The following is a 15,173-nucleotide window of genomic DNA, read 5'->3' on the forward strand; positions in this document are numbered from 1 at the left end:
TGGATAGACTGATGGGACTGAATGCTGATAAATCCCCAGGGCCTGATGGTCTGCATCCCAGGGTACTTAAGGAAGTGGCTCTGGAAATCGTGGATGCATTGGTGATAATTGTCCAATGTTCTATAGACTCAGGATCCGTTCCTGTGGATTGGAGGGTAGCTAATGTTATCCCACTTTTTAAGAAAGGCGGGAGAGAGAAAACAGGGAATTATAGACCAGTTAGCCTGACATCGGTGGTGGGGAAGATGCTGGAGTCAATTATAAAAGATGAGATAGCTGAACATTTGGATAGCAGTAACAGGATCGGTCCGAGTCAGCATGGATTTACGAAGGGGAAATCATGCTTGACTAATCTTCTGGAATATTTTGAAGATGTAACTAGGAAAATGGACAAGGGAGAGCCAGTGGATGTAGTGTGCCTGGACTTTCAGAAAGCATTTGATAATGTCCCACATAGGAGATTAGTGGGCAAAATTAGGGCATATGGTATTGGGGGTTGAGTGCTGACATGGATAGAGAAGTGGTTGGCAGACAGGAAACAAAGAGTAGGGATTAACGGGTCCCTTCCAGAATGGCAGGCAGTGACTAGTGGGGTACCGCAAGGCTCGGTGCTGGGACCGCAGCTATTTACAATATACATCAATGATTTGGATGAAGGGATTCAAAGTAACATTAGCAAATTTGCAGATGACACAAAGCTGGGTGGCAGTGTGAACTCTGAGGAGGATGGCAGATGAAGTTTAATGCGGATAAATGTGAGGTTTTCCACTTTGGTAGCAAAAACAGGAAGTCAGATTACTATCTAAATGGGGTCAAGTTGGGAACAGAGGAAGTACAATGGGATTTGGGGGTCCTTGTACATCAGTCTATGAAAGTAAGCATGCAGGTACAGCAGGCAGTGAAGAAAGCGAATGGCATGTTGGCCTTTTTTAACAAGAGGAATCGAATATAGGAGCAAAGAGGTCCTTCTGCAGTTGTACAGAGCCCTAGTGAGACCACACCTGGAGTGTTGTGTGCAGTTTTGGTCCCCTAATTTGAGGAAGGACATTCTTGCTATTGAGGGCGGTGGAGGTGGGTTCTCTGGGTGCTTTCAAGAGAGAGCTAGATAGGGCTCTTAAAAATAGCGGAGTCAGGGGATATGGGGAGAAGGCAGGAACGGGGTACTGATTGGGGATGATCAGCCATGATCACATTGAATGGTGGTGCTGGCTCGAAGGGCCGAAAGGCCTACTCCTGCACCGTCTATTGTCTATTAACCCACTGAGTTCCTCCAGCACTTTGTGTCTATCCATGTTCTCCACAGATGCTGCCTGACCCGCTGAGTTACTCCAGCACTCTGTGAAACGTTACCTATCCATGTTCTCCACAGATGCTGCCTGACCCGCTGAGTTACTCCAGCACTCTGTGTCTAACTTTAGTGCAATGCTTGAGTGAGTTCAGCCCCACCTCACACGTACAAACTGACATGAAGAAAGGAACCGAAAGTCTGATAATATGCGTTTCATTATTCCATTTTATTGAACATTTGCAGGCATTATTTAATAACAGATGTTTCACGGGAGAGGATAATACGCTGTGTAATTCCTAGATCACCTTTACATCCAAACTGAGCTGAATGCGCATGGCTTTGGATTGAATTATGGAAAGTCACAGCTGAACCACAGAAGATATGAGAAAGAAATGCAGAGAGCAGAAATAATTATATAATATTAACTATCCATCTGCAGCCCAGCCCAACATTCATTCATGGCTGTGTTAAGATCCCATCCAGACGACATCATTTCTTCCACTTTTATCTTCCTTTTTCCCTTCAATTTTCCCAACCTTGGAGAAAATCGCCGCTGAACTCGAAGCTGTCAGTAGAGTATCTTCAGTATAGGACATCCGAGAGTGACATCTTGATCTTTGCTACTGGGTGGCGTGGTGAGAGTTGCGACTCTGGGGATCGCGAGATGGCTTCAGTCAACTTGAATGGGGCTGGATCTTCAATGGGGGTGGGTGGTGGACGGGAGAGTTAAACGGCCTTGGCCAGACCCACGCGGTTGTTTCCACGGTCGAAGATGGAGTAGTACTCGCCGATGAAGACGTCGCCCAGAATCCAGAGGTTGGAGCCGGTGTCACCAAATCCGCTCATGCAGCTAACCTGGTAGTTGTAGGTGGACTGGAGGAGAATAAATAAATGAATGAATCACTCAATGAGTGAATGGATGAGTGAGTGAGTGAGTGAGTGAGTGAGTGAGTGAGTGAGTGAGTGAGTGAGTGAGTGAGTGAGTGAGTGAGTGAGTGAGTGAGTGAGTGAGTGAGTGAGTGAGTGAGTGAGTGAGTGAGTGAGTGAGTGAGTGAGTGAGTGAATGAGTGAATATTTTATTATCACATGTGCCAAGTCACAGTGATATACTTTGTTTTGCTTCCTCAAGGTATGCAAAGAGTCGCTACATAAAGGGCGCTGACAAAGTTTCAAAGTATCCCATGCCAGGTCCTTTCATCCTCCGCACCCCCCCTCCCCGCCCTCTCGGCTGTCCCCCCCCCCCCCCCCCCCCACGCTGGGTCCCCCTTGCCCCGTGAGATGGAAAGCAATTAGCAACAGTCCACGGTCTACGCCTAGAGTGCCCGGTACAGCAGGAGATGGAGAAAGGAGACGAGGAGGAATGTTTTTAGCCAGAGGGTGGTGAATTCATTGCCACAGACGGCTGTGGAAGCCAAGTCAGTGAACATTTTTAAGGCGGAGGCTGACAGATTGTTGATTAGTGCGGGTGTCAGGGGTTATGGGGAGAAAGGGGTTGAGAGGGAGAGATAGATCAGCCATGATTGGATGGCAGGGTGGACTTGATGGGCCTGTTCTGCGCCTAGAATTTATGAACCCGTAAACATATTTATGAACACATTTAAGTAATCCGAGAAAAAGCAACGAATACCATACAGAGTCCAATGACGTACCTTGAGTGCGTAGGCAGTAGCAGGAAGAGTAAAATCGTTTCCATTGATGGTGAAGACCACATCAGGCATGCTGCTGAGATCATTGCAGTTTATGTTGTACTGAAAGACAAGGGCAACATTATTCAGTTCACAGACACAAAAAGCTGGGGTAACTCAGCGGGTCAGGCAGCATCTCGAGAGGGAAAGAAGAGGTGACGTTTCGGGTCGAGACCCTTCTTTAGACTGAGAGTCAGGGGAGAGGGAAATGAGAGGTATGAAAAGGGTACAAAGGAAAAATGAATCAAAGGTGTGAAAAGGACAAATCAAAGACAGCAACGATGATCAGGGAAAACGTGGAGCCCACAATGGTCCATTGTTGGCTGTGGGGAAGGTGATAACGAGTTGCACAGACAGTGAAACTCAACATGACGACAATGAAACTAGTACGATGACTAGGGTGGGGGAGGGATGGAGAGAGAGAGGGAAAGCAAGGCAGACATGAAGTTAGAGAAGTCAATGTTCATACCGCTGGGCTGTAAGCTGCCCAATGGAAGTATGAGGTGCTGCTCCTCCAATTTGCGCTGGGCCTCACTCTGACAGTGGAGGAGGCCCAGGACAGAAATGTCAGTGTGGGAATGGGAGGGGGAGTTAAAGTGTTTGGCCACTGGGAGATCACGTCGGCCAAGGCGGACTGAGCGAAGGTGTTCAGCGAAACGATCGCACTTGGTCATGTCTGAGGAAAGTCAACTAAAAACTAGAAAACCTAACTCTTAAGAAACTAAACTGATCTAAACTCAAGTAAACTATATAAACTAAACTAATCTAATCTAAACTCAACTCAACTCAACTCGCCTAAACTAGGCTAAACTCAAACTATGCTATACTAAACCAAACAAATCTAATTTAAACTAATCTATACTAATCTAATCTAAACATCGAAACTAAACTCATCTAAACTATAGAAAATTAATCTGCACTAAACTAAACTGAACAATACTAAACTATTACTAATCTAAACTAATCTATATTATACTAATCTAATCAAAAATAAGCTATCTTAAACTAATCTAAACAAATTTACACAATGCTAAAATATGCTAAACTAAACTAATATATACTATGCTAATGTAAATTAAATTATACTAAACTGTGCTAAACTAATCTGAACTATACTAAGGTAGACAAAAATGCTGGAGAAACTCAGAGGGTGAGGCAGCATCTATGGAATGAAGGAATAGGTGACCTGAGGCAGCATCTATGGAGCGAAGGAATAGGTGATGTTTCGTGTCGAGACCCTTCCGAATCTCGACACGAAACGTCACCTATTCCTTCGCTCCATAGATGCTTCTAGGTCTCGACACGAAACGTCGCCTATTCCTTCGCTCCATAGATGCTGCCTCACCCGCTGAGTTTCTCCTGCATTTTTGTCTACCTTCGATTCTTCCAGCATCTGCAGTTCTTTCTTAAACTATGCTAAACTAATCCAAACCATACTAAACTAAACTAATGTAAACAGAACTCTACTAAACTAATCGGAAGTAAACCAAAGCACGCTACACTAAACATCTAAACTAATTGAGTTGAATGGAGAGAACATGGTGGTGATTGTATAACACATTAAACGGAGCAGGTGAGTACAGGTGAGTACAGGTGAGTACAGGTGAATGGTACCTGGCCATAGGAACCAGGTGTGGCTCCGACTGCCTGTTGGATGTTGGTGATGGCGTTGGTGGGTCCAACAAGTAGGGAGGTGCCGGTATCTATAATGGCGGGGCAACCCTCACTGCAAGCCACCACCTGCCCGTTGACAGTCACTCTGAGGGAAGAAACACACATTGACTTGGTCAACAACTGTCAAACCCTTCCAGATTATGGAGTCGTGAGGTAGACAAAAGTGCTGGAGAAACTCAGCGGGTGCAGCAGCATCTATGGAGCGAAGGAAATAGGTAACGTTTCGGGACGAAACCCTTCCGGGTTTCGGCCCGAAACGTTGCCTATTTCCAGAAGGGTTTCAGGCCGAAACGTTGCCTATTTCCTTCGCTCCATCGATGCTGCTGCACCCGCTGAGTTTCTCCAGCACTTTAGTCTACCTTCGATTTCCCAGCATCTGCAGTTTCTTCTTAAACATGGAGTCATGAGGTACAGGATCCTCGACCCAACTGGTCCCTGCCGACCAAGATGCCAAATCTACGCTAGTCCCACTTGCCCTTATTTAGCCCATATCCCTCTAAATGAGGGGCGGGGAACATTTTCATGTCGGAAGACCGCATTAAGTTAGCTGTAATCTAATGAGGCCGCATCCAAGAAACTTCAATTAGATATACTTCAAAATGTACATTGTTTGTTAAAACACCCCTCGTGACTTACTAATGTTTTAGTTGTGGCCGTCAGTTGGGGAGGATTATTTTGTTGCATCTTTTTTTACTCTTTGGTATTTTAAATACGTTCATTTTAAGATTAAAATAAAAATAATAAAAGACAAACTAAAACATATTAATAAAAATAAAAGGATTTGTTCTACAAAATTTGGATTCATTCAAAAGGCCGCACTTAATGGCCAAGAGTCCACATGCAGCCTTAAGGCCGCAGGCTCCCCACCCCTGCTCCAAATTCTTCCTATCCATGTACCTGTCCAGGGGTCTTTTTAATGCCGTTTTAGAATGTTTGATTTAGTTTAGAAATGCAGCATGGAAACAGGCCCTTCGGCCCACTGAATCCATGCTGTCCATTGATCAGCCGTACACTAGTTCTATCCTACACACTGGGGGCAATTAACCTACAAACCTGCACGTCTTTGGAGTGTGGGAGGAAACCGGAGCACCCGGAGGAAGCCCACGTGGTCACGGGGAGAACGTACAAACTCTGTACCGACAGCACCCGTGGTCAGGATCGAACCAGGGTCTCTGGCCCTGTGAGGCAGCAACTCGATCGCTGTGCCACTGTGCCACCCCTGTCCTTCTGCTCTCCAAGTCATAAAGTCCTAGCCTGCCCAGCCTCCCTCTATAGCTCTGGCCCTCGGGTTCTGGCAACATCCTCGCAAGTCTTCACTGCACCCGTGGTCAGGATTGAACCAGGGTCTCTGGTGCTGTGAGGCAGCAACTCTACCGCTGCACCACCGGTTGATGTAGTTAATCTTTGAAGGCCGATGGGTAGCGAGCGAGCTACTCTCAACATTGTATTGGTCAGAGATTTGCAAGCACGTACCTTTGGATCTCGATCTGCCAGTAAGCTTGATGTGTGACAGGTACCCAGTTGATTGAGCCTTGGTAGTGGCTGGGGTCGACACCGCCAAAAATGATTTCACTTCCTGACTCACCATCCACTCTGCAAAACAATGGTTAGAATCATTATAGCCCAGAATCATCGAAAACACTCAAAGAATCAATGAATGAATGAATACTTTATTAGACAATAGACAATAGGTGCAGGAGTAGGCCATTCGGCCCATCGAGCCAGCACCGCCATTCAATGTGATCATGGCTGATCATCCCCAATCAGTCTCCCGTTCCTGCCTTCTCCCCATATCCCCTGACTCCGCTATCTTTAAGAGCCCTATCTAGCTCTCTCTTGAAAGTATCCAGAGAACCGGCCCCCACCGCCCTCTGAGGCAGAGAATTCCACAGACTCACCACTCTCTGTGAGAAAAAGTGTTTCCTCGTCTCCGTTCTAAATGGCTTACTCCTTATTCTTAAACTGTGTGGCCCCTGGTTCTGGACTCCCCCATCATGGGGAACATGTTTCCTGCCTCCAGCGTGTCCAAACCCTTAACAATCTTATATGTTTCAATGAGATGCCCTCTCATCCTTCTAAACTGGATGATCAGCCATGATCATATTGAATGGCGGTGCAGGCTCGAAGGGCCGAATGGCCTACTCCTGCACCTATTTTCTATGTTTCTATGTTTCTATAAGGTCATAGGTGATAGGAGCAGAATTAGGCCATTCGGCCCATCAAGTCTACTCCACCATTCAATCATGGCCGATCTACCTCTCCCTCCCGGCCCCATTCTCCTGCCTTCTCCCCGCAACCCCTGTCTATCCACGGCATTAAGGGCGCTCTGTTCAGTCATCGAAGGCGCGACAAGGTTTACGTGGGAGATGCTGACCTGGTCAAGTAGACGGAGAAGAGGGGCTCGGAGATAACTTGCTGAGAGATCATGTTGTGTAGCACAGTGGTGGCGCCCTCTGCAGAGAGAGACTGGTAGCCCATGCCCAAGATACCGTCAAATTTGGCTTGGTTGAAGAATCCGCCAGGTTCAGTCAAACTTAAACCCAGTTCCTGGCCGCGGATGGTGATGTCAGAAACCTAGAAGGAACAAGATCAAGAGAATGTAGTTGGAGTTATCCTGTATCCACCTTGTAGGAAGGAACTGCAGGTGCTGGTTTACACCCAAGACAGACTCAAAGCGCCGGAGTAACTCAGTGGGACACGTCTGGAGAAGGGTCTCGACCCGAAACATCACACATTCCTTCTCTCCCGAGATGCTGTCTGACCCGCTGAGTTACTCCAGCATTTTGTGTCCATCTGTCCACCTCTCACTCGCCAGGATGGGCACAAAGTGCTGGCGACGCTCAGCGGGACAGGCGGCGTCTCTGGGGAGATGGAGCGGGCGGGGTTTCGGGTCGAGGCGTTGGTTTGACCAAAGGGTCTCAAACCAGAACGTCACCCGTTCCTTCTCCCCAGAGACGTCCCCTGGCCCGCTGGAGTTACGTCAGCGTTTTGTGTCTATCTATAATGCCCCTGTCCCACTTAGGAAACCTGAATGGAAACCTCTGGAGACTTATTGGTGGGGCACAAAGTCTGCAGAGGTTTCCGTTCAGGTTTCCTAAGTGGGACAGGGGCATAAGGTAAACCACTGCCAGTACATGTGACAATTGAATTGAATTGAATTGAATTAATTTCATTAGCCAAATATGTTCACATACAAGGAATTTGCCTCGGTGCTTTGCTCGCAAGTAACAGCACGATATACATTAGACAATTAAAAATAAAACATCAAGATTGGATGAATAATTATACTTTATAATCTATGGACCTATCTCCAAAATTGTGATATTAGTAATCTATTTTATTTTTTAATATTTTCTCCCTCCCTTCTTTCTCTAGCTCTATCTTTCAAAAAAATCTATAAAAAATATATAAACAGACGCTGTGTTAATATGTAATTGATAAACAAATTGCGTTTTGGTTATGACGTATATGCTTCTAATAAAAATATTTAGAAAAAAATTATAATAAAATAAAACATCATAATTTACACATATGAAGAATGAAATAAAATGCCAGAGCACAAGGAGGCTACAGACTTGTGGCTGTTGAGTTGAGCTACTGCTCGTGGATTAAAAACTGTTTTGATGTCCGGCTGTGGTGGCTTTGACAGTCCGGAGTCGCCTTCCAGAGGGAAGTGATTCAAAGAGTTTGTGGCCAGGGTGAGAGGGGGTCCTTGCCTTCTGGCTGCATTTTTCACCCACCATCCTCATCTTTGGACACCCTGTGCGTAGGGGAGAGGGTAGGGCTGAAGATGTCCTGGTTGGGTTGCTCCTGGGCCTGGCCAAGCTGGCCATCCGCGAGTCACGGCGCCAGAAGGTGGAGGGCTCTACCCGAGCCAGCAGCCTGCCCCTTTTCCGGGGTTACGTCCGTGCCCGGGTGGGGTTAGAGAGGGAATACGCCCTGTCTACGGGCACCCTGAGGGAGTTCCGGGACCGCTGGGCTCCGCAGGGTGTTGAATGTATCCTCAATAAGGATTGTAACATAGTTGTATAGTAGTTTATTATGGATACATGTTTGTATTGTATTATGGTGGTGGGATCTGGCTTGGTTTATTGTAGTGTCAATATTATTTTTAATAATTGAATAAATTTTTTGTAACAAATAAAATTTTTAAAAAATAAAAAAATAAATTTAAAAAATGGGTGAGAGGGCGTGAGAGGTGACCTGAAAACACACTTGACTGGTGAGGAGTGAAGTCTACTTACTCTCAGTGTGTCGTATCCCAATATTCCCGTCATGCTCCCAGTTCCGTATTGGATGGCAACGCGCTCGTTATTTGAACGGTAGGTCGAGGAGGAGGACGGGTAGAATCTCGTGTGGCTCACTGAAAAGAGACATCAGTTCCTTCCGTTAAATTGAAAAAAGGTTTCAGCAGAACATAACACCATGGGCGGCACGGTAGAGTTGCTGCCTCACAGCGCCAGAGACCCGGGTTCGATCCTGACTTGCCTCTACCGACCTGTGCGTTTTCTCCAAGATCTTCGGCTTTCTCCCACACTCCAAAGACGTGCAGGTTTACAGGTTTATTGGCTTGGTGTAAATGTAAAATTGGCCCCAGTGTGTGTAGGGCAATATTAATGTGCGGGGATCACTGGTCGGCGTGGAAACAGTAGGCCGAAGGGCCTGTTTCCGTGCTGTATCTCTAAACTAAACAAAAAATACAGACCCGCACTCAATCAAAGTCTATTGCCAATGGTTTCCTGAAAGCTCACTTCTAATTAAAGATGATTTTTGACACCACACCATCGTTGCTGGAACGAGCTGCCAGAGGAGGTCGCTGAGGCCGGCATGATAACAATATTTAAAAGACATTTAGGCAGGTACAAGGCTTAGAGGGTAAAGGGCCAAATGTGGGCAGGTGGGACTAGTGTCGATGGGATTTCTTAGTCGGCAGACACAAAGTGCTGGAGTAACTCAGCGGGTCAGGCAGCATCTCTGGAGAACATGGATAGGTGACGTTTCGGCTCAGGACAGTCTGAAGAAGGGTCCTGACCCAAAACATCACCTATCCTTTTTCTCCAGAGATGCTGCCTGACCCGCTAAGTTACTCCAGCATTTTGTGTCTATCTTGGTTGAGTTGTGAGTTGCCCAAGTGGAATATGAGGTGCTGTTCCTCAAGTTTGTGTGTGACTTCACTCTGACAGTGGAGGTGGCCCAGGATTGAAAGGTCAATGTGGGAATGGGAAGGGGAATTAGAATGTTTAGCAGCCAGGAGATCCAGCAGCCCTTGGCGGAGCTAGTGTAAGGAATTACAGAAGGAATTAGTTTAGTTGTGAGTTGTGAGTCTGAGAGTTGTGAGTCTGTGAAATTCTCTGCCTCAGAGGGAGGTGGAGGCTGATTCTCTGGATACCTTCAAGAGAGAGCTAGATGGGGCTCTTAAAGATAGCGGAGTCAGGGGATATGGGGAGAAGGCAGGAACGGGGTACTGATTGTGGGATGATCAGCCATGATCACTTTGAATGGCAGTGCTGGCTCGAAGGGCCGAATGGCCTACTCCTGCACCTATTGTCTATTTAGTTTTGAGATACAGCGCAGAAACAGGCCCTTCGGCCCACCGAGTCCGCGCCGACCAGCGATCCCCACACACCAACGCTATCCAACATACACTAGGGACAATTTACATTTATTCCAAGCCAATTAATCTAAAAAACCTGTACATCTTTGGGGTGTGGAGGGAAACCAAAGACCTTGGAGAAAACCCACGCAGGTCACGGGGTGAACGTACAAACTCCGTACAGACAGCACCCGTAGTCGGGATCGAACCCTGGTCTCTGGCGCTGCAAGCGCTGTTAGGCAGCAACTCTACCGCTACGCCACCGTAAGGAATCGCAGGATACGAGTAAAACTTCAAATACATCCAAGGGGAGGGAACGTTGACTTACTGCAGGGAGCATCGCTGCAATAGACAGAGGGGACCCAGAGGTTGGATGAGCCAGTGTCAAAGATGACGGTGAAGCTTTGTGGAGGATTACCAATGCTGATTGTTCCATAATAAGACAGCTGTCGGTAAAAAACACAAATAATATTTAGTTCAGATTTACAACATGGAAAGTCAGCATGGGCCTTTCAGAGTCTGTGCATCAACCCAATGAGTCCGCGCTGACCAGCGATCCCACACCATCCCATTTTCTCGTCCACTCCCTACGCACTAGGGGCAATTTCACAGAGGGCCGATTCATCTACAAACCCGCACATCTTTGGGATGTGGGAGGAAACCGGTGCAACGGGAGGAAACTGTGAAAACGTGCAAACTCCACACAGACAGCATCCGAAGTCTGTACACACTTTATGTCTTTATAAAGTGCGGCTTTAGACTCAAAAGCAGATGCTGGAATCTTGTGTAGAATACAAAATGCTGGAGTAATGCCCCTGTCCCACTTAGGAAACCTGTACGGAAACCTCTGGAGACTTTGCGCCCCACCCAAGGTTTCCGTGCGGTTCCCGGAGGTTGCAGGTGGTTGCCGGAGGTTGCAGGTAGTGGAAGCAGGTAGGGAGACTGACAAAAACCTCCGGGAACCTCCGGGAACCGCAAGGAAACCTTGGGTGGGGCACAAAGTCTCCAGAGATTTCCGTTCAGGTTTCCTAAGTGGGACAGGGCCATTACTCAGCGGGTCAGGCAGCATCTCTGGAAAATGGGGATAGGTGACGTTTCAGGTCGGGACCCTTCTTCAGACTGATTGGAGTGGGGAGGAGGAAGCTGGAAAAGAGAGGTGGGGGCAAGTCAAAGCCTGACGAGCGATAGGTGGATACAGGTGAGGGGGGGATCAGCAGATGGGTGGATAAAGGACTAGAGAGGAACAGGAAACTAAAGGGTGCTAACAGGAGACATGTTTAATTTATTATTGTCACATGTACCGAGGTACAGTGATTAGATATTTGTGCTTTCCAGTCAGTGAAAAGACTTCTGTGAAAGAAGGGACTGCAGATGTTGGTTTAAACCGAAGATAGAAACAAAACGCTGCCTGTCCCGCTGAGCTTTTTGTGTCTATCTTCAGTGAAAAGACTATTGTTGGTCGGCGTGGGCAAGTTGGGCCGAATGGCCTGTTTCCATGCTGTAGGACTCTATGACTAAACATGTTTACACAGTGGTCAATGATTATTAAGGGCTTGGACACGCTAGAGGCAGGAAACATGTTCCCGATGTTGGGGGAGTCCAGAACCAGGGGCCACACAGTTTAAGAATAAGGAGTAAGCCATTTAGAACGGAGACGAGGAAACACTTTTTCTCACAGAGAGTTGTGAGTGTGGAATTCTCTGCCTCAAAGGGCGGTGGAGGCCGGTTCTCTGGATGCTTTCAAGAGAGAGCTAGATAGGGCTCTTAAAGATAGCGGAGTCAGGGGATATGGGGAGAAGGCAGGAACGGGGTACTGATTGGGGATGATCAGCCATGATCACATTGAATGGCGGTGCTGGCTCGAAGGGCCGAATGGCCTACTCCTACACCTATTGTCTATTGTCTATTGTCTATTGGACAGATACCGGATAGAGGGTATAACATTCAGTGCAAGATAAAGTCAGGTCCAATTAAAGATAGTCCAAAGGTCTCCAGTGAGGTAGATGGGAGGTCAGGACCACTCTCTAGTTGGTGAGAGGACGGTTCAGTTGCCTGAAATCATCTGGGAAGAATCAAACTGTCCCTGAATCTGGAGGTGTGCATCTTCACACTTCTGTACCTCTTTGCCGGATGGGAGAGGGGAGAAGAGGGAGTGAGTCTGGTCCTTGATGATGCTGCTGGCCTTGCCGAGGCAGCGTGAGATGCAGATGGAGTCAATGGAAGGGAGGTCGGTTTGTGCGTGATGGTCCTGGCTGCTTCCGCAACTCTCTGCAGAGAGGAAAAGGGTACAGTGTAGGAAGGAACTGCAGATGCTGGTTTACACCGGATAGGCACAAAAATGCTGGAGTAACTCAGCGGGTCAGGCAGCATCTCTGGAGAGGAATGGGTGACGTTTCGGGCTGAGACCCTTCTTCAGACTGGGAGTCAGGGGAAAGGGAAACGAGGGATTATAGACGGTGATGTGGAGAGATATAGAACAAATGAATGAAAGATATGCAAAAAACTAACGGTGATAAAGGATTGTTAGCTGTTTGCTGGGTGAGAACGAGAAGCTGGTGTGACTTGGGTGGGGGAGGAATGGAGAGAGGGGGAGTGCAGGGATTACTTGAAGTTAGAGAAATCAATATTCATCCCACTGGGCTGTAAGTATGTGTGCCTTTTCCATCACACTTCCACTTATAACAGTCGGGAATAACTTACGTCCAGGAAGTTGATCATTGGTTCTGTAGATGACAGGGATGCCACACCGGTGAGACCATCAAACTTTGCGCAGGGATCGGAATAATGTTCCCTCAGGAAGTCGTCCAGTAATCCCTGCTCCCGAAGAGTATCCCGGGCAGATTTCCCCTTAGTCAAGGGAACCCTGTGAATGCGGGAAGAAAGTCGGAAATGTTATTCCCACACCCAGACTTCATCGTGTTTACTGCAGAAAGTTGTGACCACTGGCCAGTCCATCACCGGCTCTGACCTCCCCACCGACGAAGGGATCAATCGCAGTCGCTGCCTCAAAAAGGCAGCCAGCATCATCAACGACCCACACCATCCTGGCCACACACTCATCTCTCCGTTGTCATCGGGAAGAAGGTACAGGAGCCTGAAATCTGTAACAGCCAGGTTCAGGACCAGCTTCTTCCTCACAGCCATCAGGTTATTAAACGCTACAACCTCATAAGCTATGAACTACAATAGACTATTATTATTGCACTGTTATTATTTGTTCTTTTCTTTCTGAGTTTTTGTTATATTATTTATTACGATTACATATTGTGTTGTGCTGCAGCAAGTAAGAATTTCATTGTCCTATCTGGGACACATGACAATAAAATACTCTTGACTCTTCCCTCATAGAAAACATAGAAACATAGGTGCAGGAGGAGGCCATTCAGACCATTGAGCAGCACGCCATCAATGTGATCATGGCCGATCATCCACAATCAGTACCCCGTTCCTGCTTTTCCCCATATCCCTTGATTCCGTTAGCCCCAAGAGCTAAATCTAACTCTCTCTTGAAAACACCCAGTGAATTGGCCTCCACTGCCTTCTGTGGAGGAGAATTCCACAGATTCACAACTCTCTGGGTGAAAAGGTTTTTCCTGGTCTCAGTCCTTATCTAAACGTTATTCCCATTATCATGTATCTGTACTCTGCGAATGGCTCGCTTGTCATGATGTCACATGCGATCCATGCAGAGCATATTTCCTAATGAATTAATATCTTGTCATCCTTGTTAATAAGGTGCGGAAACAGTCCCTTCGGCCCATCGAGCCCACACTGACCAGCGATCCTTGCACATTAACACTACCCTACACACACTAGGGACAATTTATTTTAATTTTATCCCAAGCCAATTAACCTGAAAACCTGTACATAGAACATAGAAAATAGCTGCAGGAGTAGGCCATTCGGCTCTTCGAGCCTGCACCTCCATTCAATATGATCTTGGCTGATCATCCAGACTCAGTATCCTGTACCTGCCTTCTCTCCATACCCCTGATCCCTTTAGCCACAAGGGCCACATCTAACTCCCTCTTAAATATAGCCAATGAACTGGCCTCAACTACCTTCTGTGGAAGAGAATTTCACAGATTCACCACTTTCTGTGTGAAAAATGTTTTTCTCATCTCAGTCCTAAATGACTTCCCCCTTATCCTTAAACTGTGACCCCTTGTTCTGGACTTCCCCCAACATCGGGAACAATCTTCCTGCATCTGGCCTGTCCAACCCCTTAAGAATTTTGTAAGTTTCTGTAAGATTCCCCCTCAATCTTCTAAATTCTAGCGAGTACAAGCCGAGTCTATCCAGTCTACGCCGGAGGAAACCGGAGATCTCGGAGAAAACCCACGCAGGTCACGGGGAGAAAAGCGGGGAGACAAGCACCCGTGGTCAGGGTCAAACCCGGGTCTCTGGTGCTGCAAGGCAGTAGCTCTAGCACTAATGCAATGCTGCCCTAATCCAGGCATCATCCTGATAAACCTGGATTCTGTTCCATCTCCCATTCAGGGTTAAGATTGTCCTACCTGTACATCAGAGCATCAGAGAGCTGCAGGCAAACGAGAGCTAAGATCAGCGACTTCATGTTGAATCAGCTGGACTCTTTGCGGAATCTGAGGTCTGGCTTCTGAGCCACGATATTTATACCATAGGAACCCATGCCACATGGACACAGATTCCATCATTCAACATGAGGAGAGTCAATAGTAAAGTCCTCGTGATTCCTTTATCTCGAATATAATCTCTCTTATTAAGGACAGTCCTCAATGTGAATGATACAAGTTGGTTTGTAAGTAGGTTAAGTGGTGTGCAATTAAAGATAAGGTTTATGAAAGATAACACAATCAGAAATTGGATTAAAAAACTGTGGCGAAAAACAATGACATGGAATTTTTACATATGCATTGGCAGATAAGTTGGATGTATTCTTAAACGGTTCGGC

General features: G+C 46.9%; 1 protein-coding gene across 1 annotated transcript; it reads right to left on the reverse strand.

The window, feature by feature from the left end:
• Window positions 1-2,014: 2,014 nt before the first annotated feature.
• Window positions 2,015-14,816, reverse strand: LOC116970425 (pepsin A-like). Its single transcript, XM_033017071.1, has 9 exons — window positions 14,758-14,816; window positions 12,941-13,103; window positions 10,565-10,686; window positions 8,892-9,006; window positions 7,022-7,221; window positions 6,121-6,240; window positions 4,588-4,732; window positions 2,938-3,036; window positions 2,015-2,161 (listed from the first exon to the last, which is right to left on the reverse strand). Exons 1-9 carry the CDS (start codon window positions 14,814-14,816, stop codon window positions 2,015-2,017), a joined length of 1,170 nt encoding a protein of 389 aa, XP_032872962.1.
• Window positions 14,817-15,173: the final 357 nt, after the last annotated feature.

This window comes from Amblyraja radiata, unplaced genomic scaffold (genome assembly GCF_010909765.2).
Source record: "Amblyraja radiata isolate CabotCenter1 unplaced genomic scaffold, sAmbRad1.1.pri scaffold_868_ctg1, whole genome shotgun sequence".
Classification (NCBI taxonomy): Eukaryota; Metazoa; Chordata; class Chondrichthyes; order Rajiformes; family Rajidae; genus Amblyraja; species Amblyraja radiata.